The 27215-nt window shown below is 44.2% G+C and overlaps 1 protein-coding gene across 1 annotated transcript in view; it reads right to left on the bottom strand.

Moving 5' to 3' along the window:
* Nucleotides 1–27215, bottom strand: part of gucy1a2 (guanylate cyclase 1, soluble, alpha 2) — a 269867-nt gene that overhangs the window by 195658 nt on the left and 46994 nt on the right. The window contains exons 2-3 of the mRNA XM_034169417.1: nt 7874–7935; nt 535–659 (exon numbers count right to left, since the gene is read on the bottom strand). Of these exons, the coding sequence (XP_034025308.1) occupies nt 535–659; nt 7874–7935 (187 nt within the window). The remainder of the gene's footprint in view (nt 1–534; nt 660–7873; nt 7936–27215) is intronic.

The following is a 27215-nucleotide window of genomic DNA, read 5'->3' as shown; positions in this document are numbered from 1 at the left end:
AGGTAGCTAACCCCATCTGTTCCCTTTCATAGGGCCATAGGGTACTTATGTATATTTGCTACAGTATCTACCATTTTTGTCCACAGAAGAATACGTATATGTTTGAATTTTGGCAGTCTTGTACTTAATCAAATTGGCCCATAAGCCCAAGTCATCAAAACGTTATCCTAAAGATATGATCGGGTGTGATGTCATACCCAGTTGTGACTCCATGTCTTCTGAGGAAAATGGAACAACAACATAAAAAACACTGATACAGCAGTAAAATGATCAACTGCCTGATGGAGAAAGTGATGCATTCTGCTGTGTGACCACATTTTCATGGTTTTGTTTCCAATACAAACATTTTGTCCAAATAGAAAGAAGTTGCCAAAGCATCTGTACAGAAATAGCAAAGGGATGGGCCTACATTGGCCTATCCCTTGTAAGCACTGACTGTATTTTAAAAGGCATCAAGAACATTAAAAACATCAATTGTTAAAGAAGCTACACTAACTCACACACACTCCCTTATAATTCCAACAAGCCCCTTACCTAATATAGTTGCCATGTACTGGAGGATTTGAAGGATGTCTTCTTCTGAACCAGAATTTTCTAGAAAGGGACAGTTGTCCTCTTTCTTCTCTCTTTGTGTGTCCTCACTGCCAACCTCCTGACACCTGTCCAAGACACACAAAAGCACACAAAGAAATAGGTGTAATTGTCAGTGATTGGTCATGATATTTGTGACTAGGAAGAGATAAAAAAGAAGGGGAAAGAGAGAGAGAGAGAGAGAGAATAGTAAGAACAGGAATTGTTATTTTGTGTCAAACGGGTGCAAGAAAGCCTATATTTATCAAACAGGTGCATGCCGTTGATATGCACATCAGTTTGTATCAGCTGTTGATAAACGCTGTGGTTTAAACCACTATGCTCGTGTATGTTCATGGTCATTTACATTCAGAAAGGCCTTTGAATAACCATATATGTTAACATCCATTTGCTGCTTGTGTACATTGAGGTTCTTGTGTGTGGTCACAGCAGTAAGATGACAAAAATAAATGCCACAAGTGGCAACACTAGGTGATGACCAAGAGCCCATCTGGTCATTTTGAACTCAACCATGGGTAAGGACCACTTGTGGTGTCATGTGTTTAGACATCACAGTGACTTATGAACATAACCTTAACAAGCTTTAAGAAGCTCACCACAAGAACCAGCATAAGGTGTGGGAGGTGATAGTCTAGTGGTTAAGCACTGAGCTTGAGACCAGGGGATTCTGGATTCAAACCCCAGCCTGACCAGAAAATCACAAAGGACCCTTGGGCAAGGTCTTTAATCCCAAAATTGCCTGTGGTGTGTAGTGAGTGCCTTGCATGGCAGCACCCTGATATTGGTATGCAACCTGGTCTCACGACAAGTCGTGATTCAGCAGCACGAAATATACATTAATCTATTGGTTCGTGATATTGCGATGAAAAGCGCCTCATTTTCATCACAAATTCATTCTAATTCATTCCATGATGGCTGCACAAAATTAAAAGTGAAGCGGGGGGGGGATTATGGTTAGGGTGGGGGAAAGGAGTAGGATTAGGTTATGGTTAAGGTTAGGGTTGGGGGTAGGAGTAGGTTTAGTAATAGTGACTTTAAAAAAAGTCACAAAAATTTGACTCATTTCGTCACGGGAGCACGAAAAAAAACATGAGACTGGGCTGTGATATGTGACTCTGAATGGGTAAATGCAAGGCATCATTGTAAAGCACTTTGAGCTTCTGATTCAGATGGAAAAGTGCTATATAAATGCAGTTCATCTATACCATTTAACAAAATAGGCAGACAATTATTCATCATTACAGTTCTCCCAGAATCATTTGCACTCTTTTAACATAACCACTGCCATCTTCATTAAGATGAAATGTTTCTGAATGAAATTTGAGAAGCAAAAATAATGTGAGCCCATTTTTAATATAAAAATGCAGGAGAAAAGCTACTTGCAGAGATCAAAGTGCTTGTTGCTGAGGTTCAAGCCAAAAGTTCCAGTTTAGCTTACACAGCTGTCTTTTGCAGGTTTGAACACCAATGTGGCTACACATCTATTTATAACTAGCCATAATTGCATGATTGTGTACTTATTAATTTGAGGAAATAAAGAACATATGTGGATGAGGCTGCATGTTGTGATGGCAGCAGCGCTTTTTATTTGCAGTTTCCCTGTTCAACCATGAGATGTTCTGCGTACACATGGTCAGAGCGGTATGTATATTTACACAGATTCCTAAGTATAAGAGAAAAGTCCTTGCTTTGCATAGAAATGTTCGTACACACAGTATATACATACAGTAAATCTGTGCTTACAAACAGTTAATAAATAAGGCTCCATAGATTTTAATCCCCCAGATGGTCTGTCCCCACATTTCAAAGGCAGATGAACAGTCAGTTGAAAAGTGAGATCCTTCCTAGTTGCTAGGAAAACACTGAAGTGCATGTTTGCTGGACATTGACCAGAGAACTGTGCCATATGTCCAAAATGTTGCAGCTGAGGTTACCTCACTACACAAGTGACGCTTCTCATCTGAGTCTGCTTATATTCTGTACTGCAGCTGAAAATGTTCTGTGTGTTAGAAAATGAGTGAATTTAATTAATCATGCACTCAAACTGAAAGACAGCATTCTGAAATCAAAAAGAGGGAATACGTATAACTCTCATTCTACTTAGCACTCCACACTGAAAAAGAGAATGTTTGAACCAACTTAAAAAAGTGTTACAATTTGTAAAAACCTGAATGAATTAAGTTGTTTGAACTTAAGTTTGAAAGTTAAATCAACTCTAACTTACAAACTTAAGTTCAAACAACTTAATTCATTCAGGTTTTTACAAATTGTAACACTTTTTTAAGTTGGTTCAAACATTCTCTTTTTTCAGTGCACTTGTTTTGGACTGTGAGAGGCCAGCCTAAGCTAGGTTAAGGTTATTATCTTTTATATATACTTTACAAAAGCGTTTTCAAATGTTTAATTGCATTGAACAGAGGCACTGAAAAGATGGCTCCATCTGTTCAGCGGATACATGAAGCCATTTCCACTGAAATCTTTAAGTATTAGCGGATACTATATATACATATACGAGGGCTGTCAATAAAGTAACGGTCCTTTTTATTTTTTTCAAAAACTATATGGATTTCATTCATATGTTTTTACGTCAGACATGCTTGAACCCTCGTGCGCATGCGTGAGTTTTTCCACGCCTGTCGGTGACGTCATTCGCCTGTGAGCACTCCTTGTGGGAGGAGTCGTCCAGCCCCTCGTCGGAATTCCTTTGTCTGAGAAGTTGCTGAGAGACTGGCGCGTTGTTTGATCAAAATTTTTTCTAAACCTGTGAGACACATCGAAGTGGACACGGTTCGAAAAATTAAGCTGGTTTTCAGTGAAAATTTTAACAGCTGATGAGAGATTTTGAGGTGATTCTGTCGCTTTAAGGACTTTTCACGGTGCGAGACGTCGTGCAGCGCTCTCAGGCAGCGTCATCAGCCTGTTCAAGCTGAAAACCTCCACATTTCAGGCTCTATTGATCCAGGACGTCGTGAGAGAACAGAGAAGTTTCAGAAGAAGTCGGTTTCAGCATTTTATCCGGATATTCCACTGTTAAAGGAGATTTTTTTAATGAAAGACGTGTGGACGGGTCCGCGCGTCGGGACGCAGCCGACGCGGTGCAGCGGCACAGGAAAAAACACCTCCGTGTTGATAACCATTTGTAAAATCCAGGCGGCTTTTGATGGCTTTCAGTGGAGTGAGTATATGAGAAATTGTTTAACAGGCAGGACATGTTCCAACTTGTCCTTAAGGCTTTCAACAGAGGTGTTTTTCCTGTGTCGGAGCGTCGCGGCGGCTGCGTCCCGACGCGCGGACCCGTCCGCACGTCTTTCATTAAAAAAATCTCCTTTAACAGTGGAATATCCGGATAAAATGCTGAAACCGACTTCTTCTGAAACTTCTCTGTTCTCTCATGACGTCCTGGATCAATAGAGCCTGAAATGTGGAGGTTTTCAGCTTGAACAGGCTGACGACGCCGCCTGAGAGCGCTGCGTGACGTCTCGCACCGTGAAAAGTCCTTAAAGCGACAGAATCACCTCAAAATCTCTCATCAGCCGTTAAAATTTTCACTGAAAACCAGCTTAATTTTTCGAACCGTGTCCACTTCGATGTGTCTCACAGGTTTAGAAAAAACTTTGATCAAACAAAGCGCCAGTCTCTCAGCAACCTCTCAGACAAAGGAATTCCGACGAGGGGCTGGACGACTCCTCCCACAAGGAGTGCTCACAGGCGAATGACGTCACCGACAGGCGTGGAAAAACTCACACATGCGCACGAGGGTTCAAGCATGTCTGACGTAAAAACATATGAATGAAATCCATATAGTTTTTGAAAAAAAATAAAAAGGACCGTAACTTTATTGACAGCCCTCGTATATACATATATATATATATATATATACATATATACATATATACATATATACATATATATATACATATATATATATATATATACATATATATACATATATACATATATATAAGTGTATATATATATATATATATATATATATATATACAGTGGCTTAGTGGTTAGCACTGTTGCCTCACAGCGAGAAGGTCAAGGGTTCAATTCCCACCTGTGGTCTTTCTGTGTGGAGTTTGCATGTTCTCCCCAAGTTTGCGTGGGTTCTCTTCGGGTGCTCTGGCTTCCTCCCACATCCAAAGACACGCAGGTTAGGTGGATTGGAAACTTTAAATTGTTCGTAGGTGTGTGTACGGGTGTGAATGTGTTTGTTTGTCTGTATGTGGCCCTGCAACAAACTGGTGTCCTGTCTAGTGTTAGCCCGACAACTGACCCGGCTATGAATTGGGTCGGATACTGGCCTCCATTTTGGAGTGAGATTTCCCACTCCTGAACAACCAACAGGAAAGCAGCACTGGAATTCCTTCTCCTAAACGACCAATAGGAGAGTAGCGCTCGCGCCACATCAATGTGAGGCTGATGCATGGGCTGACATCAGTGTCTCAGCCACCAGCCAATCACAGGCTAGGAGAGAGACGCCAGTATCTGGCCCAATTCAGGGCCAGTTGTCGGTCTTGTCCAATGTGTGTACCCCCCGCACTCCATGACTGCTGGGATAGGCTCCAGCCACCCGCAACCCTTAACTGGGCTAAGCAGTTGAAGATGAGTGTGACCTCTGGAGCTAAAGTGTTGAGCCCTGAATGAAGAGTGTAAAGGCAGTTGGCCCAGATGACATTCCAGAGGGAGTATGGAAATGTGTACAAGAGATGGCAGTGGAGGTTCTAACCAGATTGTTTAATAAAATCTTGGAAAGTGAGAGGATGCATGAGGAGTGTAGAATAAGTGTGCTGGTTACAATTTTTAAGAACAAGGGGAGTTGCAGTAACTACAGAGTTGTAATGGAGGTCTGCAGGTGGTGCTGTGCAGAAGAAGGTAAGTAAACTCACTCCCCAAGGCCAAAAGACGCTCTGGCAACAGATACTAAAGCCCATGGGTTTTACCCAGTGGTGGGCACAGATAACCAAAAAATTAACTTCGATAACAGATAATCAGATAACTGAAAAGTTATCTTTGATAAAGATAAAACAATAAACCACCCAAAAATGTATCGGAAGTTACAGATAACCGATAAATTCCAGTATTGTCTCTGGTACATTTGCAACTACTAACAAACTGAATTTGAGTTTTAACACCATGATCGCTTCTGAAAGCATCAAAAGTGACAAGAGACCCAAACAATGAGCCCACACTTCTAGCTTTGAACATCTTGCCTCCTGCTGGAAGTTCTTGTTTAATACACAGCTTCCAGGACAGCCACAAGCTCAGAGCAGCCAAACCCCAGCTCTCTACCAATCACAATGCTCTGATCAGGCAGAGGTCTTGGAAAATAAAGCCATACTGACTTATGGTTTTGATTTATAAATAACATTAATACCGATAGAATAACTCCATTAATGTCAATTCTGTCATTTGTACAAAGTTAAAATATAACATATATATCTTTTAATGTTGAATAATGCACTAATTCTGAGGTTTTGTAACAAACAGAGACAGATCACAAAGGATTCTAGGTAAAATGTGCCTCTGCTAAACACTGATTGGTTCAGTCATTCATTATGTAAACCAACACGTTAATGTGACGTGTGTCGTGGGTTAGTGTTTACAGATAAATGTGCTTTTGTAAAATATTCCATTTTTTTTTTATTTGTAAAAACAAGCATTTTTACGGAGCCCTGGAAGTGTCATCGCAAAATATTTTGCATGTGGAGAAAATATGCGCTCATTTTATTAGTGCCGTGCGCACATTTTATGATGTGCACACGTTTTATGATGTTGTAAAACGTGCACTCAATATTGTCTTGACACATAAATGTTGGCTTTACACTGTGCGAGTTTTGGCCCTTTTTCAGATGATTTTTCATTTGTGCAAGAATTTTTTTGGACCGAGTTTCAGGTTAATCGCACGCCCTGCATCGTGTAGTGTACATGGAGTACAAGCTGCGTTTAACATCTCACAACAACCTCCGGATCGCCGATCGTATGGTCGAATGAAAATCAAACCTGTTTGATATTATTCTGGTCAGCCGTTGTGAGGGTATCCTGCTGCTGAAGAGCTACAAGCATCCAACTGCTTGCACTGTGCATGTGCAAACACTGCAGAGCTGTCTTGTAATGTTTTTTGTTGTTGTTGTTGTTTTGTTTTTAAACTTTGATGTCTCCCATCGAGAGTTTTTGTAAATTAAGTTTGAAAAAAAAAAGCTTATATTTTGCTTCTGGAAACACGAGTCAACATGTGGTTTTTGAACATACAATGTGTGTGAGAACATAAATTGTGCACTCTGAACATTTACACCGTGCAGTTCTGTGGTACAGTTTGAACTGAAACCGAGTACAGTGATTAAAAATATACAGTGTCTGCCCAGCTTCAGGACAAATACTGCCATGAACTGCCATGAACACTACTGGCCAGTAGATGGCAATAAAGACCATGAAAACTTGCCAAAACAAAATTCCAGATAATCCCTGTCTGCTACATTTAAGATGCGTGGAATTTAACAAACGCAAATACAATAACAACATCTATAAACCCAGAGAATATATTCACGAGAGCTTAGGCACTAGAGTTTAATGCTGTTGTCCGTGGAGCCTGAACAGAGTGTCTCAAATGCATTTGTCCTGTTGTGAACGTACTGAGATTACCCTATCCTACCTATAATGCACTGCTGGGCACAGCATGTGCTCACTAAAACCTTAAAAATTAGCGCATTACTTTAAAACTAAAATATATATCTGATATTTTCACTTTATAAAACTTCAGATGTGACAGTAATTTTAAATAACTTGTCCGAAATTAGTTTGGTTAAAATTTGAACCAAGTTAAAAATGTATGCCTCTGGATGACTTGGGTGATATTGCCAGCATATCAGTATGGTATTAAAGGAAATAATTTTTTTTTTTTTTTTTTTTGTGACCAGTTCACCTTAGCCTGCAGAGGATTTTTCATAGAAGCAGCTCTCTTCTGTTTGCAGAGGGTAGAACTACGCATCTGTTAGGAATCTTAAACAGGTAGGTGCTCAACTGATTTTAAATTTCAAAAATGTTTGTTGCTGTTCAGCTTTGTTTACTACATTACAAAAATTTATCGTAAGATAATTAATCCGATAATGGTTTTTAAAGTTATCTAAAAAGATAATCCGATAATGAAAACATTATCTTTGATAATTATCTGTTATCGGAACTGTGCCCACCACTGGTTTTACCCTAGTGGTTAGAGCACTTGAAAAAGGACAGGAATCATTAAAAGAACAAGACAGATTGATTACAAAAACTTCCTCACCTGATCTCTTGTTGTCTGTAAAACTGCAGAGTTCGCTGAAGAGCCTCCTGAACAGTCTGCGTCTGCAAGAAGAAGAAGAAAAAGAAAGATATATGTTAGACATACATGTGACTCTTTCTTACTATACCATTGGGTATATTTATTAGTTTATACATGTGTTAACATACAGGTAAGGTCTGGAAATTTAAAAATAAAACACAATGCTAAAATACCCCTAGCCGCACAAGCAGGTAATCAGTGAAAGAGTGTGTTGAAAGAATGTGACCCTTTGACCCCTCAGAATAGGTCAAAGTTAGTCATCTTTGACCTTGTCTAAGGTCAGTGTCCCAAGAATGCTCCCTGTGAATTTGAAGACCGTGGCAGTAATAGGACTTGAGTTATGCTGAGCACAGACGGACGGACAGACGGATGCAAAGTCTTCGCAATACCCAATGGCCATATTTTGGCATCGGGTAACAACACAAGTATGTCAAGACAGGAAAACTTCCTGCAGCAACATCATTCTTACGAAATCCTTTCTGTAGGATTGTGTGGACTTGTGCCTGTGCTATTGGAGTTTTAGAACATAATCACTGAAAATAACAGTTTGTTTGTCTGATTTGCTATATTTATCTGGTGAAGAATTCTGTCTCACTGCGTGACAACCACACCTGCTCCTAATCCACCATCAATCCATCATCCACTAAGCACCCAACAGGGGGATATTACACAGGCAAAACAAAGTCCATTTTGTTGATTGATCTAAATGGTCACCGTAACTGAAAGTGTGTTTACTCATTATATGCCCTTTTAATTTGGTGATGATAGCATTTTATTGTTTTTGCATTACTGTGTTAAAGAAATGGAGGGGTGGACTCATTTATGTAAAGGTTTCACTCACTGCGTTATAAATTATGCATTTGAATTGATGTGTAGAGTGGTCCCTCGCTATAATGCGGTTCACCTTTCGTGGCCTCGCTGTTTTGCGGATTTTTTTAGTCCAATTTTGCATGCTTTTTTTTACTGTGCATTGTGTTCCGCGGCCTCATCAAGCAGCTGGTCGTGACACCGTGAAGGGAGAGCATGCGCATTGTGTTCTGCGTGTCTGTTTATAAGAATCTTCTCGCCCAGAAGAAAAAAGAGCGCCAACAACTACCCATAACTGTGTTCTACACTCGGAAAAAGACACCTGCAGCGAGGTGTGAGTCAGTGGAAAAAGACGTGACAGTGCAGCGGCGCCAGGACGAAGAGGCGCGATCAGAAGAACTGTGAAATACTGGTCAGTCACTATTAATAATTTCTTATGTGTCCAACCTTGTACGTTGATCGTTAAAATTAAATTCGTTAGTTCTAAAAGCCATCATAATTATTTATAGGAAAACGTTCTATTTTTATTTCTCAAACAAATGTTTGGGCCTGAAAACAGGTTGGTCTTATTTTTCTACTAAGGTTTGAACTTTGAGAGTGTTTACACATGAGAGAAAAGTGAGAAAATGTTCATGCCTGATTGAGAAAAGTGTATCAAGTGTGTAGTGAGGGGTTTTACAGCTTTAAAACATCTATAATAATTGTAAAAATAACACTGGCCACTTTGCGGATTTCGCATATCGCGGGCTATTTTTAGAACGTAACTCCCGCGATAAACGAGGGATCACTGTATAGACACAGCTTGATAGAAAATCTCTAAGTGGTGTCGCTGATGTACTGCATGATTACCTCTGACAAGGATGTGATTTCATTAATTTATTTATTTGAATATGTATTTGGAATCATAATGTTATGGATGGAATTTCAATAAAATTGGTGGAGAGACCGTCCTTGGGTATAGTTGTTTAGATACTGAGATATCTCTCAATGTGGCTTCAGGATCTGTTTTTAATTACTGTGTAATTGCTACCTTTGCTTTCCATGTTACATGTATTTTGGTAAAACAGTGCCCCGAGCAGCATTGCAGCACACTTATGGACATTGATGGACATATACAATCGAGCAATACTTTTTCTGACTGAATTTTTTTTCTGGTTTTCAATTTGCCAAAACATTAAGACGACTGTAAATACACGACGGGATGGTGATGTGTGGAGCGGGTGTAGTTTATGTTTCAGACAGCCTAAGCCTAAGAGGGCAGATCCAATGTGATTATCTGTGATACGGCTGCATACCAGTCAGTGTGCATGTGTGTGTGCATGCATGTATTTTTACAGTCACAATTATGACTTATGCTATTGTAAAGTAAAAACATGAGACAATGTGTGAGGCACACGGGGTACACCCTGGACACAGGACACCAGTCTGTCACAGGTCCACATATAGACGAGCAAACAAACACATTCACTCACACCTACGGACAATTTAATGTTTCCAATCCACCTAACTTGAAAGTCTTTGGAAGTGGGAGGAAGCCGGAGCCATCGGAGGGAATCCACGCAAACACGGATAAAACATGAAAACTCCACACAAAAAGGACCAAAATTCTCTTTTGAGTTTTTCAAATATTTTAAAACTATTCCCCAAGTGTACATCAAGCTTTCATTCCTTTGTCTCTCCACTGTAAAAAAATATATATTATCTGCCTCTCCAGGACTGAACCTGGGAGTCTGTGGTGGCCAAATCAGAAGATTAATGGTTCCTTCCCATTTATAGTTTTTGACAGTCTCATTCCTTATTTCTGTGCGTATCTTCTAAAATGGAACTTTCTCCCTTTTGGTCCATATATTCTTTTCCACCTCACCTGGCCTGAGGTTGACATTGACCCACATTTAAAGTAATGTGTTTCTATTTGGCTTTGTACTCCAGGGAGCACCAACAGACAATGTATCTCATTTGGGCAGAGTAATAGTATTTTCTGAGACTTGACAGTGCCAGGTCTCCCTGTTCCTTGTCAATTTTGAGCGTGCTAAATTTTACCCTGGGCCTTGCTCATAACCCGTGCAGTAAAGTGAGATTGTGGGATTCTGACTCGTAGCAATAAGGAGAGGTACCACAACCTTAGCAGCACACAACTTTTCACACTCTCAGTTCTTCAAATGAAGTCCATTATTAGTGTTAACCAGTTTGTTATAGCTTCTCACTACTTGTCTTGTAGTATTTGATATTGTATATGTTCTTCAGGTCGTGGGTGATGCAGTAGAGCAGGTATCTCAGTAGGATAAGGAGTAGGGCTATCAAAATGTAGACCTGGGTAAGATTCATGGTTACGCTACATGATTTCTTGGACAAGGCACTTTGTCTGCATCGTCTCAGTCCACCCAGCTGTAAATGGGTGCGGGCTTTCGCTGGTGAATTTCACCAAGTTGAGACTGTGGCCTGCTTCCGTAGACATGTCCATAAAAATCATAGAAGTGTATGCTTTCCAAACTTAATACCCATTACTATATTGGGTGATGTTGAAATTGACGATGGCCCAATGGTTTTCCAGCAATAGCAAAGATTTTGTGTCTGTTACCTACAACGTGCGTGAAATGTCTCAAACCTAAACCTACTTCTAAGCATCTTATATATGCTACTCTGGAACCACCCCTAAATCCAAACAGTTCAACTGTCAACCCCAGTGAGGTCCTTAGTCTGGGTCTCATTAAGATAAGATCACTATCCTCAAAATCACTGTTGATTAATGATCTAATTATTGATCATCACTTAGATATGATTGAGGTAGCCAATCTGCTCTGTGTAAGCCTGATCCCGTCAGATCTCAGAAGCTAAGCAGTGCGGGATCTGGTTAGTACTTGGATGGGAGACCTCTTTGGAACACCAGCGGCTGTGTGTGTTTCTCCAGGTAAAACTGGAGTTGCATCAGGAAGGGCATCTGGCGTAAAAGTTGTGCCAAATATCAATGCGGATCTGGTTGTATCTGCTGTGGCGGCCCCGAACCCAAAAACGAGAGCAGCTGAATGGACAACAACTTAGATATGATTGGGTTATGTGAAACCTGGCTTCCTCCCCTTAAATGAGGCCTGCCCACCAGCATATACATTTAGTCACATCCCTCGTGATGTGAAGCAAGGCGGGGGTGTTGCACTTATTTATAAATCTAGGTTTAGCTTATAAACTGTTGGGGGTCACAATATAACTTGTTTGAGCATCTGATTCTCTGCTCTGCTCAGGAAAATTATGCATTGCCAAGGTCAGAAGAATGAAAATCAGTCGTATTACTTTGTCACTGTATATAGGCCTCCTGGCCATATTCTGAATTCTTAGATGAATTTGGTCCGTTTGTCTCTAACTTGTCAACAAGTGCAGATAACATTCTGATTATTGATGATTTTAACATTCATATAAATAAGCCTTCTGATCCCCTCTGCAAATTATTTATGGAAATTGTGGATGCATTAGGATTTCAGCAATGCATTCAGGACTCGATGCACATGAGTGGAAATACCCTGGATTTGGTTCTCGCACGTGGTATTGCTGTCATGAATATTGACATCATGCCTCTTACATCAGTGGTCTCTGAAAACTTACTTATTAAGTTTACAGTTTTGCTGCCGTGTTTAGTAGAACAACAACCTTATATATTACTACGGCAATGCATCACCTCCTCAACTAAGACTGAACTAGAAGCTAGACTGCCTGATGTCATAGCTTCACATTTGACAAATACCCAATCAGTAGACAGACTTGTAGATAGTTTAAACTCAGTGCTCAAAACTACACTCGACATGATTGCACCACCTGTGTTAAAACCACGCTCCCCCAAAACACAGTCACCTTGGTTCCGTGATTACCTGTGTAACCTCAACCATAAGGCTAGAGGTCTAGAAAGGAAATGGTGTCATTTGAAATTAGAAGTATTCTACCTTGCGTGGCATGATGCTATCTTAGACTATAAGTATGCATTACTGGCTACAAAGCGGACCTATTACTCTGATTTGATCAACAAAAACAAGCATAACTCAAAGATCTTGTTCGACACGGTGGCAACACTTATTCATGGACAACCACCTGTAGTTCACGCTCCTTTTACAGCACAAGATTTCCTGGACTACTTTGAGAAGAAAATTGAAGACATTAGGTGAAACATATCCCAGCATGCTTTAGCCCAGCCACTACACCCTGCTATTGAGGTGGGCATCATTACTGAGGTATTACCTAGATTTACAGAATTTGATAGTATCTCACTAGGCCTGCTCATGAAACTTGTAACTTCTACAAAATGCGCAACCTGCTTATTTGACCCTATACCAACAAAACTGGTTAAGGACCTGTGGCCCACTCTTGGGCTGACTATGCTGGAAATCATGAATCTCTCATTAACTTCTGAATCTGTTCCTAAATGTTTCAAATCTGCAGTGATTAACCCATTACTTAAGAAATCTAATCTCGACCCTAGTGTATTGAAAAACTATAGGCCGATATCAAATCTATTATTTTGGTCTAAAATTCTGGAAAAAGTGGTTTCATGGCAGCTTGTGGACTATCTTACTGAGAATAATCTTTTTGAGCCACTGCAGTCTACTTTTAGAAAATATCATTCCACAGAGACGGCTCTCACTAAAGTGGTGAATGATCTTCTGCTTGCAGTGGATTCGGACACCACTACGGTTCTGGTGCTGTTAGATCTCAGTGCTGCGTTTGATACCATGGATCATCATATTCTACTCAATAGGCTGGAAAATCATTTTGGGATTACTAGGAGTGCCATTGCATGGCTGACGTCATACCTGACCAGTCGTTCTGTTGTGTGGGCCGCCCGAAGAGGAGGTACTGCTGGCTCAACGCCAGAGGGCACCCTGCCTGAAGGCGGGCTTCAGGCACCAGAGGGCGCAGTCACCGCCAGGAGCACCAGGAACTTTCACAGCTGTCACTCATCTACTCATCATGCCTCACCCATAAAAGCCTGGAGAAGACACCACACCTCTGCCGAGAAATCGTCTAAACTGTTCAGGTAGACACTCAGCCATATTATTCAGCAACGTTAAGTTGTGACGTCTTTCATATCTGTGCTGGTAGCTATTACACCTTCTGAGTTTGCAGCTTCTCCACTGACAGCCGAGTTGGAGGGAGTGGTAAGAGTTGGCGTTCTCCACTCTTCACTCTTACACTTGTGTAGTGGAGTCTGCATGGATAACCGGAGGAAGTAGTAAGATAAGGAGGTGGTGTTTTCTCCCTCCACCAGGAATAATCAGCTGACTGTTTTACTGGGTGTGTGCACACACACCCACTCTTGACTGTTTCTGTTTCCTGCCAGCAGTACCCAATCTGACAGCTGGAGATGGTAGCCACCTGGGGACTCAGGTCTTGGCGGCTCTGGAGTGTTCCAGATCCATTGGCAGTGGAAATCGTGTGGGTCCCGACTCCTCTCTGGACGGGCGTCTCCGATCCTCGAGCCTGCCCACACGACACCAACTTTACAATTGACCGTAGTACTGAATTGTATCTGTATCCGTTGTGCACATTTCACAACATTAAAAGTGTTACTTTGTATTTCCATTGACCATTCATTTACACCCCCTGTTGTGGGTCCGTGTCATCACACTTTTCACAACAGGATTTCTCGGCCAACATCATGGATCCCGAGGGGCGTCTACCATCAGCTGAACCATCAATGGAAACACAAGGTGCACAGGGGCCAGCAGGAGGCGTATTAGGTGAGCTACAGCACATCTTAACCGCCTTCACTGCTTGGTTGGATTTGGTAACCGAGCAGAACTTTATCCTCAATCGGAGGATGGAGGCTCTCACCGCTCAGGTGGAAGCGCACGCACAGGGCGCTGCTGCGGCACCTCCTCCTGCTGCCCGAGTGCCAGTTAAAGATATTCCAGTGGTTGTTCAACGAACCCCCCCCCCCCCCCCCCATCCCCTGAAGCATACATAAGCCCCCCGGAGCCATACGGGGGTTGTGTAGAGACGTGCGCAGACTTTTTAATGCAGTGTTCGCTCATCTTTTCACAGCGTCCTGTTATGTACGCGTCTGATGCTAGCAGGGTGGCTTATGTGATAAACCTGCTTCGAGGAGAGGTACGTGCCTGGGCTACGGCGCTCGGGGAGCAGAATTCACGGCTCCTAACAACATATACTGGGTTTGTGCTGGAATTCAAACAGGTGTTTGATCACCCCAATAGAGGCGAGACCGCTTCAAACGTGCTGCTGTCGATGAGACAGGGGCGTCGGAGTGCAGCCGACTATGCAGTCGACTTCCGCATCGCGGCTGCGAGGTCCGGCTGGAATAATGTTGCACTCCGCGCCGCCTTCGTAAATGGACTGTCTCCGGTCCTGAAGGAGCATCTACTGGCGAAGCATGAACCGCGGGATTTCGTTGGGCTTGTTGATCTGGTTATACGGTTAGACAACCGATTGGAGGAACATCGTCGGGAGCGAAGCGAGGAGCGTGGCTGGGCACGAGCTGTCCCTCTCTCTTCCGGGTCCGAAAGGGTGCCGCCGTCCCCCCGCTCCACTGCCAGAGAGCTCCGTGTGGCAACAGCTCCCCCTGCTGATGAAGCTATGGACACGAGCAGGGCTAAAGTAAAATCAGAAAACAGACAATGGAGGCTGGCCCGCGGGGAATGTTTTTTCTGTGGCTCGAGTGAGCACATACAGAAGAATTGCCCCAAGCGGTTAAACTACAACGCCTGCCCTTAGAGACTGGGCTAAGGGTGGGCCATAACAATCACAAGGGGAGATCCCAAAAATCCGCACGCACCCCAGTGACGATCCTGAGTGGGGATCTCACCCTTCATGCCCCAGCACTGGTGGACATGGGGTCGGAGGGGAATCTGCTGGATAGCAGATGGGCAAGGGAGGTAGGGCTCCCTCTAGTGGCCTTACCGTCACCTTTGTCGGTTCGGGCACTAGATGGCACCCTTCTCCCATTAATCACACAAAAGACACAGCCAGTGACATTGGTCGTGTCTGGGAATCACAGGGAAGAGATTGTGTTTTTTGTAACAAGGTCTACCTCCCGGGTGATTTTGGGTTATCCCTGGATGCTAAAGCACAATCCCCAGATTGATTGGCCGTCTGGGGTTGTAACGCAGTGGAGCGAAACATGCCACCGGGAATGTTTAGGATCCTCGGTTCCACCCGGTGTAAAAGCTAAGGAGGAGGTTCAAGTCCCCCCCAATCTTGCGGCGGTCCCAGCTGAGTACCATGATCTTGCTGACATCTTCAGCAAGGATCTGGTGCTCACGCTGCCCCCGCACCGTCCGTACGATTGTGCCATTGATTTGGTACCGGGCGCTGAGTACCCGTCCAGCAGGTTGTACAACCTCTCACGTCCGGAACGCGAATCAATGGAGACCTACATCCGGGACTCCCTAGCTGCCAGGTTGATCCGGAATTCCACATCCCCGATGGGGGCTGGTTTCTTTTTTGTGGACAAGAAGGACGGCGGACTCCGTCCATGCATTGATTACAGAGGGCTGAATGAGATCACGGTTCGCAACCGATACCCGTTACCTCTGCTGGATTCAGTGTTCACGCCCCTGCATGGAGCCCAAATCTACACTAAGTTGGATCTTAGAAATGCGTATCACCTGGTTCGGATCCGGAAGGGAGACGAGTGGAAGATGGCATTTAACACCCCCTTGGGTCATTTTGAGTACCTGGTCATGCCGCTCGGTCTCACCAATGCGCCCGCGACGTTCCAAGCTTTGGTTAATGACGTCTTGCGGGACTTCCTGCATCGGTTCGTCTTCGTTTATCTTGACGATATTCTCATCTTCTCCCCGGATCCTGAGACCCATGTTAAGCATGTACGTCAGGTCCTGCAGCGGTTGTTGGAGAACCTGCTGTTCGTGAAGGGCGAGAAGTGTGAATTCCACCGCACTTCTTTGTCCTTCCTGGGGTTCATTATCTCCTCCAACTCCGTCGCCCCTGATCCGGCCAAGGTTGCAGCGGTGAGAGATTGGCCCCAACCAACAAGCCGTAGGAAACTGCCTCGGTTTTGCAAATTTCTATCGGAGGTTCATTAAGGGCTACAGTCAGGTTGTTAGCCCCCTGACAGCCCTGACCTCCACTAAAGTCCCTTTCACCTGGTCGGATCGGTGCGAAGCTGCGTTGTAGGAGTTAAAACATGGGTTCTCGACTGCACCAGTTCTGGTGCAGCCTGACCCTGATCGCCAGTTTATTGTCGAAGTGGATGCCTCTGACTCAGGGATAGGAGCCGTGCTGTCCCAGAGTGGGGAGTCCGATAAGGTTCTCCATCCTTGTGCCTACTATTCCCGCAGGTTGACCCCGGCTGAAAGGAACTATGACGTCGGCAATCGGGAACTTCTGGCGGTGAAAGAGGCTCTTGAGGAATGGAGACACCTTCTGGAGGGAGCCACGGCTCCCTTCACGGTTTTCACGGACCATCGGAACCTGGAATACATCCGGACCGCTAAGCGTCTGAACCCCAGGCAAGCCCGTTGGTCACTGTTCTTTGGTCGGTTTGACTTCCAGATCATGTATCGCCCCGGGACCAAGAACCAATGGTCCGATGCACTGTCCCGGCTGCATGAAGAGGAGGTCAAGCCAGAGCTGTCAGATCCACCGGACACCATCATCCCCAAGTCCACTGTCATCGCTACCCTCACCTGGGACATGGAGAAGACCATCCGGGAGGCCCTGACTCGACACCCGGACCCCAGAGATGGACCTGAAAACCGACTGTATGTCCCACCAGAGGCCAGGGCTGCGGTCTTGGACTTCTGTCACGGTTCTAAGCTCTCCTGCCACCCAGGGGTGCGAAGAACCGTGGCAGTGGTCCGGCAGCGCTTCTGGTGGGCGTCAATGGAAACCGACGTCAGGGAGTACATCCAGGCCTGCACCACCTGTGCCAGGGGCAAGGCAGAACATAAGAAGGCCCAAGGACTCCTCCAGCCGCTGCCGGTGCCTCGTCGCCCCTGGTCCCACATAGGCCTGGACTTTGTCACGGGTCTCCCTGCGTCCCAGGGAATGACTACCATCCTGACGATAGTGGACCGGTTCTCCAAGGCGGCCCACTTCGTGGCCCTCCCGAAGCTCCCAACGGCCCAGGAGACTGCAGACCTCCTGGTCCACCATGTCGTGCATCTGCATGGTATCCCCACGAACATAGTCTCGGATCATGGTCCCCAGTTCTCCTCGCAAGTCTGGAGGAGTTTCTGTAGGGAACTGGGGGCCACCGTGAGCCTCTCGTCCGGGTACCACCCTCACACTAATGGACAGGCAGAGCGGGCGAACCAAGATCTAGAGCAGGCCCTGCGGTGTGTCACCACCGCACACCCGATGGCCTGGAGTCAACATCTGGCCTGGATCGAGTATGCCCACAACAGTCAGATTTCCTCAGTGACCGGCCTCTACCCCTTTGAGGCGTGTTTGGGGTACCAGGCCCCATTGTTCCCAGCCATAGAGGGAGAGGTTGAGGTCCCCTCGGTCAGGTCCACCTCAGAAGGTGCCGTCGGGTGTGGCGCACTGTCCGCTCTGCCCTTCTGAAAGCCCGGACGAGGGCTAAGGACCATGCAGACCGCTGGCGTTCCCCGGCCCCTGCATACCAGCCCGGGCAGGAGGTATGGCTGTCAACTAAGGACATCCTTCTGCAGGTGGAATCCCAAAAACTGAAGGACAGATACATCGGACCATTTACGATCACCAAAGTCCTCAGTCCAGCCGCAGTGAAGCTGAGGCTGCCAGCTTCACTGCGGATAAATCCAGTTTTTCACGTGTCCTGGATAAAACCATGTCAATCCTCCAACCTCTGCATTCCCGGACCGGCGCTGCCTCCTACCCGAATCATCGATGGAGAGCCTGCGTGGACTGTCCACAGGCTTCTGGACGTTCGTCGACGGGGCCGGGGATTCCAATATCTGGTGGACTGGGAGGGGTACGGACCCGAGTAACGCTCCTGGGTGAAGCGGAGCTTCATCCTGGACCCGGCCCTCCTGGCCGATTTCTACCAACAACATCCCAACAAGCCTGGTCGGGCGGCAGGAGGCGCCTGTTAAGGGGGGGGTCCTGTTGTGTGGGCCGCACGAAGAGGAGGTACTGCTGGCCCAACGCCAGAGGGCGCCCTGCCTGAAGGCGGGCTTCAGGCACCAGAGGGCGCAGTCACCGCCAGGAGCACCAGGAACTTTCACAGCTGTCACTCATCTACTCATCATGCCTCACCCATAAAAGCCTGGAGAAGACACCACACCTCTGCCGAGAAATCATCTAAACCATTCAGGTAGACACTCAGCCATATTATTCAGCAAAGTTAAGTTGTGACGTCTTTCACATCTGTGCTGGTAGCTATTACACCTTCTGAGTTTGCAGCTTCTCCACTGACAGCCGAGTTGGAGGGAGTGGTAAGAGTTGGCGTTCTCCACTCTTCGCTCTTACACTTGTGTAGTGGAGTCTGCACGGATAACCGGAGGAAGTAGTAAGATAAGGAGGTGGTGTTTTCTCCCTCCACCAGGAATAATCAGCTGACTGTTTTACTGGGTGTGTGCACACACACCCACTCTTGACTGTTTCTGTTTCCTGCCAGCAGTACCCGATCTGACAGCTGGAGACGGTGGCCACCTGGGGACTCAGGACTTGGCGGCTCTGGAGTGTTCCAGATCCGTTGGCGGTGGAAATCGTGTGGGTCCCGACTCCTCTCTGGACGGGCGTCTCCTGTCCTCGAGCCTGCCCACACGACACCAACTTTACAATTGACCGTAGTATTGAATTGTATCTGTATCCGTTGTGCACATTTCACAACATTAAAAGTGTTACTTCATATTTCCATTGACCATTCATTTACGCCCCCTGTTGTGGGTCCGTGTCATCACACTTTTCACAACACGTTCTCATTGTGTTTCTACAATAACACTACCTCTAACCATAGTGACATGAAATTTAGGGTTCCACAGGGGTCTGTCTTAGGCCCCCTGCTTTTCTCCCTTTATATAGCACCCCTTGGGCACATATTGTGGTGTTCTGGGATTACCTTTCACTGCTATGCTGATGATACTCAGTTATACATGCCGATAACTGCTGGTAATCTCATCCACATAAAACCCTTAGAAGATTGCCTTGCATCAGTGAGAAGCTGGATGTCTAGCAACTTCCTACTTCTAAACTCTGATAAGATTTTAATGATGGTTCTTGGTCCAGTGAGACATCAGCATCAATTTGACCAGTTAACGCTTACCCTAGGCTCGTGTGTCATACATCACACTGACAAAGTGAGGAACCTTGGGGTAATTTTTGATCCTACTTTGACCTCCACATTAGAAATATTATGAGAACTGCCTTCTTCCACCTGCGAAATATAGCAAAGATTTGTCAAATCCTGTCTATGGCTGATGCTGAGACCCCGATTCATGTATTTGTCTCTTCTAGATTGGACTACTGCAATACAGTGGTCCCTCGTTTATCGCGGGAGTTACGTTCTAAAACTAACCCGCGATAAGCAATATCCACAACGTAGTCAGCGCTATTTTTTGCAAATACTATAGATGTTTAAAGGCTGTAAAACCCCTCACTACACACTTTATACACTTTTCTCAAACAGGCATTAACATTTTCTCACTTTTCTCTCCTGTGCAAACATTCTCTTTTTTCTTCTGTGCGAGAAGATTATAAACAGACACATACAGAACTCTCCCTTCACTCACTGCTTCCGGGGGTACAGATGCGGGACCTGCAAAGAATCCAAGTCCTCTCTCGGTGGCCATGGAGCTCTGCGGTTGCGGTGAACATCCGCATCAAAACAGCGAGCGTAGTCTCTGGACCTGCTGCCAGATTTGGCGCAGTTCCGCACAGCAGACAGGAGGGCAGTGTGAGTGGCCTCCTGCTGCGTTTACTGAGCCCGAAGAAAGCACATCGGAGGCAGTGAGAGCAATCGCAGAGATCCCGACTGGTGCCACGACCGGCCCGCCTGATAAGGACGCAGAACACAATACGCTGTTAAAAAAAAGCATGCAAAATTGCGCTAAAAAAAATCCACGAAACTGCGAGGCCGCGAAAGGTGAACCGCGTTATAGTGAGGGACCACTGTATTCTATTTTCTGGTTTACCACAGCCCAACATTAGGGCTCTCCAATTGGTTCAAAATGCTGCTGCCAGACTTTTAGCACAAAGCAGAAAGTTTGACCATATTACACCCATTTTGGCATCCCTTCACTGTCTTCCTGTCCCAGTGAGATCAGACTTTAAGGTTCTGCTACTAGTCTATAAAACTGTTCATGGACTGGCACCTCCCTACTTAGCTGACCTAATTAAAACTTACGTAGCGGCCCGGTTTTTGCGTTCTCAGAGTGCAGGACTATCCCTAAGGTATCCCTAAGGTGAATAAGAAGTGTGCAGGTCATAGAGCTTTCTCTTATCGTGCCCCTGTTCTGTGGAATGATCTCCCTGCATCAATAAAACAGTCAGATTCTGTGGAGACTTTCAAGTCCAGGCTTAAGACGCACTTATTTTCCCTTTTGAATGGCTAGCATACTGGTATAGTTTTGTTTTATGCGTTTTACTCTTTTAATTCATTTTATTATAGGAAACAGAGCAGGCCGCAGCCTCAACTTTACCTAAGTCCTGGATCTTTTAGTGAAGCTTAGAGCTAGTGGCCAGCGATCCCCTTAGTATTCCCTGTTTTTCTTGTTGTTTAATGCTGACAAATTATACTGGATTTCTTGTCTTTCTGATGTCTGTTTCTGTTTTTTTTTCTCTCTGTTTAAGGTGCAGCTCTATCCAGAGATGGGAGTTGTATTTGTGCTGGAGGCCCTCCTGTCCTGTGCACCAACAGCATTTCCTGTATATTTGTTTTGTGAATTGTTTCTTTGAATTGTTCTGTAATTTATGTATGTAGCATGGCCCAAGCAGAGGGTCACCCCTTTGAGTCCGGTCTGCTTGAAGTTTCTTCCTCAGAGGGAGTTTTTCCTTACCACTGTTGTTCTGGGGGTTAGTAAGGTTAGACCTTACTTGTGTGAAGCGCCTTGAGGCAACTCTTTTGTGATTTGGCGCTATATAAATGAAAATAAATTGAAATTTAATTGAAAATCCTGTTTACGGGGAGTTGTAGACCCTCAATCCACGTCACCGTATGAAATCCAGAGATAAACACCGGCACAAATGGACCTCTGGGCCTGAATAGGTCTCTCTTATTATTATTAGTGGGACATCTGCCTTGGTGGTTGCCATCCAGGACCCAAGGTGGTTCTGTCATTTTGTGGATGCGGTGAAGTGCAGCACCAGACTTGACTTCTTATCAGAAATACTAAACCAACATCAGACCACATTAAGCCACAACTTCGCCAAGTTTGGGAAGAGTTGAGTCTGCGTTCTTCTTCTTCCAAGTCAGGCAGTCCTGAAGATAGGTGATAATATCATCTACAAAAAGTGCAGCAACACATTGCTCTTTTTCTCTTTTAATTCTCTCCAGCTCTTCATTTTGTCTCAGTGACTTAGGCTTTATAGTAAGTAAGTTCTTTGAGTTTCTCCCTTTTCATTTGGGGTCAACACAGAGCTGATATGGATCTGCATGTAGATCTGGTGCAAATTTTACACCGGATGCCTTTCTTAACTCAACTCCACAGTACATAAAGAATACATACAGGTGGTCTTGAACTGGGAAATTTATGCAAGCGCACAAACTGCTATCCACCATGGCGCATAACCAAAGCCGCTATGCATATTGTAAAATGGGAGGGGCTAAGGCAGCAGCCCTGTGGAGTGCCACTTTACAACTTAAAACTACAGCAGGCCACACACTACACAATGATGTGATAGAAATGCGCATTCATAACGTGCATTACGTGATGTTATAAAGATGCTCCACATTTGAGCCAAATAAGAGCAGCCTGTGTTTCTGTTATTGCAACCCTAAATAAGAGCAGCTGAAGAACTTTTAAAAAAAGGACTAAAGCAACAATCTTTGAAGAGACCCAATGTCCAAGGTGTTGACTGTGTCCATGAAGTGTTGGAGGCCGTCAAGAGTGAAAAGTAGAAAATCTCATTGTGTCCAGGCGACATACCTACATTTCATTTCCCCAGTCTAATTAATTTGTGGACATGATGTACAACATAAATCCTTTAATAATTCTGGCAGCACACAAGGCCAAAGTGGCTCAAGTGATGCACGGTTCTCTCTGAGCAAACTAATTGTATTCTGTGCGCAATAAATGTATTTGCTATTAGACACAAAGCGTTTATCACACAGGGTGTTATTTTCTATCTCAAGTCTATGTGCCCACTTGGCAGTTTGGCACAGTGCAGATGCTAACTGTTTGCAAAAGAATAAATCCAACATGGAAACTAACTGCATTTTTATGCACAGTAGAATTTTTTGCGCTCAGTAAAATGTGGGTTCTTTCACTGTCTCTCACCGCGGAGCTCTGCATCAACCACAGATGGCAAAAACTGCAGAGTTGCACAGGGAGCAAACTTCTTGGCCGCCCTTCACCGAGGCACACACTGTAATGTGCTTGCTGTGTTCTGCATTTCTTCTAAAGATGTGTTTTTCTGTTATGTTGATGTGGCAGTTTATTACACTGATACTGAATGGACGTGGCCAGCTTAAAGAATTGGGTCATAAAGCCCAGGTTCTTGGGAACTCCTCAGAAAAGGCCAAACAAACTCTGTCAAACACTTTTACTGCTTCAGCACTCATCAGAGCTGCACTTACATAGATGCTGTTTATTGGTCTGTTCGAGAACGTGTCAGGTTTGCCTATGGGCATCTTGTGTTTTCAGTCCTTTAATAACCCTGTCTAGTCTTCACCTGAGCCAGTATTGTCCATTTCTTCCACTTCTTCTCCCATGTCCTTTGGTTGATTTCTGCCAAACTTGATATGTGGGTGACAGCTGCCCCCAGAATGGTCCTTAAAAGCATTGTTTTGGCAAAGGTTAAGGTCATTGGAGTCAAAGGTCAAAAGTTTGGTTTTCATTTCCATGTCCTCCAAACTTGGTACACATACAGTATTTACGTAGGTTCTGGAATTCCCAAGCAAGGATAAATTTGCCAATGGACAATCGCTTGGTCCAAGGTCAAGTCTGCCTGTTTGTTTTTGTTTTTGTTTTTTTTGTTTTGTTTTGTTTTGGGGGGGGGGGGTCCATTTGCTGATTTCCACCAATCTTGGTATAGCAGTGAATGTTGACCCCAAAAATTGCCCTTAAAGAGTTGGCAAATAACATGGTCAAGAATTTGATTTCCAACCTTATTCTAACCCAAAGGTCGCACACAATTAAGTGGATCCCAGAATAGCTCTGGCAAGGTTAGCCATCTATTAAACATGTGGGTGAAGTTCAAGGTCACTGGGGTCAAATGTCAGATTCCCATATACCTAAATGTCTTCATTGTTGTGGGTACTATTACCAAGTTTATTAAATTGGGCCAAAAGTGCCCAGTTATTTTTGAAATAATAGATGTGAATAATATCTAATCTATACCCGATATAAAAACTGGATGATAAGTTTCTCAGGATTCGGATTCTGTGAATATTTTGACAACAATCAGACAAGCAATGTGCACTAATGCTAAAATGTTGTATTTTGCAACCCAACGTGTGCTTTATCTCAGCAGCAATTGCAGCAACGCAGCAAAATATATTCCCAGTGGGCAATGTTTTTACAGGCTGTGCAGAAACAAATGTATTTAGCTGCATGCCACCTCTCGAAAACACAAAAAACACAGGGACAAACCAACACACACACACTGTATACATATGTTCCATCATTAGTCTGCATTGTACAGATGATGCCGTGTTTAGTGCGTCTACGTTTACATTCACCATCACACATTAATCTCAGTCACACAAACCTGCAGATGGTTGGATTTGGTAAGCAGCTATGAGACCAATCATGGATCATCTGGTTCTTAGGATATGTTGTTAAAACACCCAGCACCTACACACAGGATTTGATGAAGGCAATCGAGAACACAGCATAAAAAAAAAAAAAACAAATTACAGTGATACTTGCACTAGTGTTGCTGCTGCAGCCAGTTTTGATTTTTTTTTACTTCATCTTGACATAATTTGATGATAGTACAAAAATTAGTAAAACGGATGATAGGCCAATTTTGGAAAGCAAGACTGCACTGAATTATTGGAAAATGGAGACCAGTCCCTTCTCGATGCTTGTTTCTTTCCTCTTGTTTGGTCGGAAGCTGCTTCACCTGTACGTGTGTGTGGCTGATTTTCTGTTATACCAACAAACACACCCCGGACTTGCTTCTAAAACGATCTTCTTTTCCTCTCTTGATTGCATTTTCCTCCTCAGAATTCCCATCAGCATGGACCGGTACGGTTGACGATCATGGAACAGCAGGGTGTGGTGATTCAGCACAGCCGGAAAGCTCCAACTACCACTAAAGAAAATAAGCACTCACGCCAGATGAGGCCCTCCGCGATTAGTCGCAGCATGAAACACAATGATGCAGACGGAGGCCGACACACAGAGCGAGTGGTTGTAATCTGCTTTGCATCTGGATGTTTGATGCTGCTTTTATGCACCTATCAGCATAACTGGGGCTGATAGACGCTGATAGAGTGTGAACTGGCATATCAGGAATTGGTGAGAGGTGACAGATCTGTACTACAGATGTGCACGTACATGGAGCACGGCGATGGAATGCTGATTTTAATCGGCACCGTTTGACTCTGTGAGCAGCAGTTCCAGTGGGTAAAATTGCTGCTCAAACTGAAACAGTTAAGAAATCATTCATTCATTTTCTATATCTGCTTATCCCGATTAAGGGTTGTGAGGGAGATGGAGCCTATCCCAGCGGTCAGTGGGTAAAAGGTGGGGTACACTCTGAAAAGGCCACCAGTCTATTGCAAGGCCATTATGAATTAACAAAATAATAAAAGCAGGCAGCGCTTTACTTCAAAACTGTAAAACTGGGAATGTAAGGAAGCTTGCATGACAAAAACACAGCTGTTCTTGTGTAAGAACAAGTACCTGCTACTATAAGCAACAGGTTAGTTGTCATTGTGTACCAAGGTTATTGAAATGGAGCAATATCTCCACCTGGTGGATATTTACCATTAAAGCAGGTACAATCGAATTTCACAAAAAGCTTATGAACCTTTTTCCCTCTGAGAGCACGAGCACAAATGGAATCTTGACATTAATACAGACTTGACTTTCTCAGACAGCATTTTGAAGCACCATGACTTTTATTTTACACCTAACAAAAAAGCAGCAGAGAGCACAAGTGTTGTTGCGTCTTTCTAAGTGGTACAGTTGTCATTTTCACACCCACTGTCCAAGTTGTGCTACACTCATCTGTGCACCCAGTGGGAGTATGAGAGGTATTCCTATACTGGACCAGTCCTGAAACTGGACGCCCACCTCTTCTCAGATGCATACAAGGCTAATACATCATCATGACGTCACAATAACACGCAATGTCAAATTTCATCTGCTTATGTTGTTGTTAAATTTACACTTCCCCTATTGGTTTTAAAACAAGATGTGGTCAAGTCACGGCGCTGGTGCATTGTTATTGTGTGGCAGCAGAAAACGACTGTGTCATAGACCACCAAAAACAGTTTTTCTCCTCTTTATACAGTGCAATAGCTAGAGACTAATCATTATTGAAACTGTCAAATCAGATTTTTTTTTTTGATTCCCTTATCTGTTGCTGATCCATTTTGATCCAGAAAAATGAAGGCTAACAGAGGGCGTTAAAGCGGTGGTTTTCCTGGTGGCTGGATGCAAAGTTTGACATCATGATGTTACATCGGGCATCATGATGGATGAGCCTGCAACATGGAACTGTCAGAAACACATACTAGCAGTAACAAGAGGAACTGATCATGTCTAATGCATATGATTTCAACGGATTGAAAAATTTGGAAAAGATTCTCAACTGGAACTAGTTCTTGATTCCCATTTCTGCCAGATACATCTTAGATGAATGGGTTTATCGTGTGCACACTCTGTTCATATCAACTCTAACTCGAAAACAAAAACTGGTTAAAGGAGAATGATGTCATTTCTATCCAATGTCTCCAACTTCTCCATCCGTTCATTAGCTGTAATCCTGCAGGTCCATTGGCCCTTTCAAACAAATCAGGTCTCAGGTCTGACAACATGTGCAGGTGCTATGCAGTGTCCGTCTTGGGTACTGAATGGCAACCACCCAGGTAGGCAACCAGTCCATCCCCGCCTGTGGTGAAACTTTAGCCCTCTCCAGCTGCTGGGGTCCTCAGCACTAAGGCACCTACATGCTGGATCATGATCAGAGAAATGTGCCACATGGCCAAAATGTCATCGCCGATCCCTCACAATGCCAGTGATACTCCTCATCTAAGTCTTCCTAACTAAACCCTCATTTAAATGCTTAGTTTAGAATGAGTCTCCTTCCCCAGTGATGTAAAATCTCATATATTTCTCCAAGCTTCTTGTATAATGGATTGTGCAAATTCTATTGCTACAATGAATGTTTCCAGAAAATAAAAAATAGGATATGATTAAATGAAGTCGAGGTCATAATTTGT

The sequence above is a fragment of the Thalassophryne amazonica genome, chromosome 4 (genome assembly GCF_902500255.1).
Source record: "Thalassophryne amazonica chromosome 4, fThaAma1.1, whole genome shotgun sequence".
Lineage (NCBI taxonomy): Eukaryota > Metazoa > Chordata > Actinopteri > Batrachoidiformes > Batrachoididae > Thalassophryne > Thalassophryne amazonica.
Note: the sequence above shows the minus strand (reverse complement) of the source record. Positions and strands in the feature narration are given on the sequence as shown.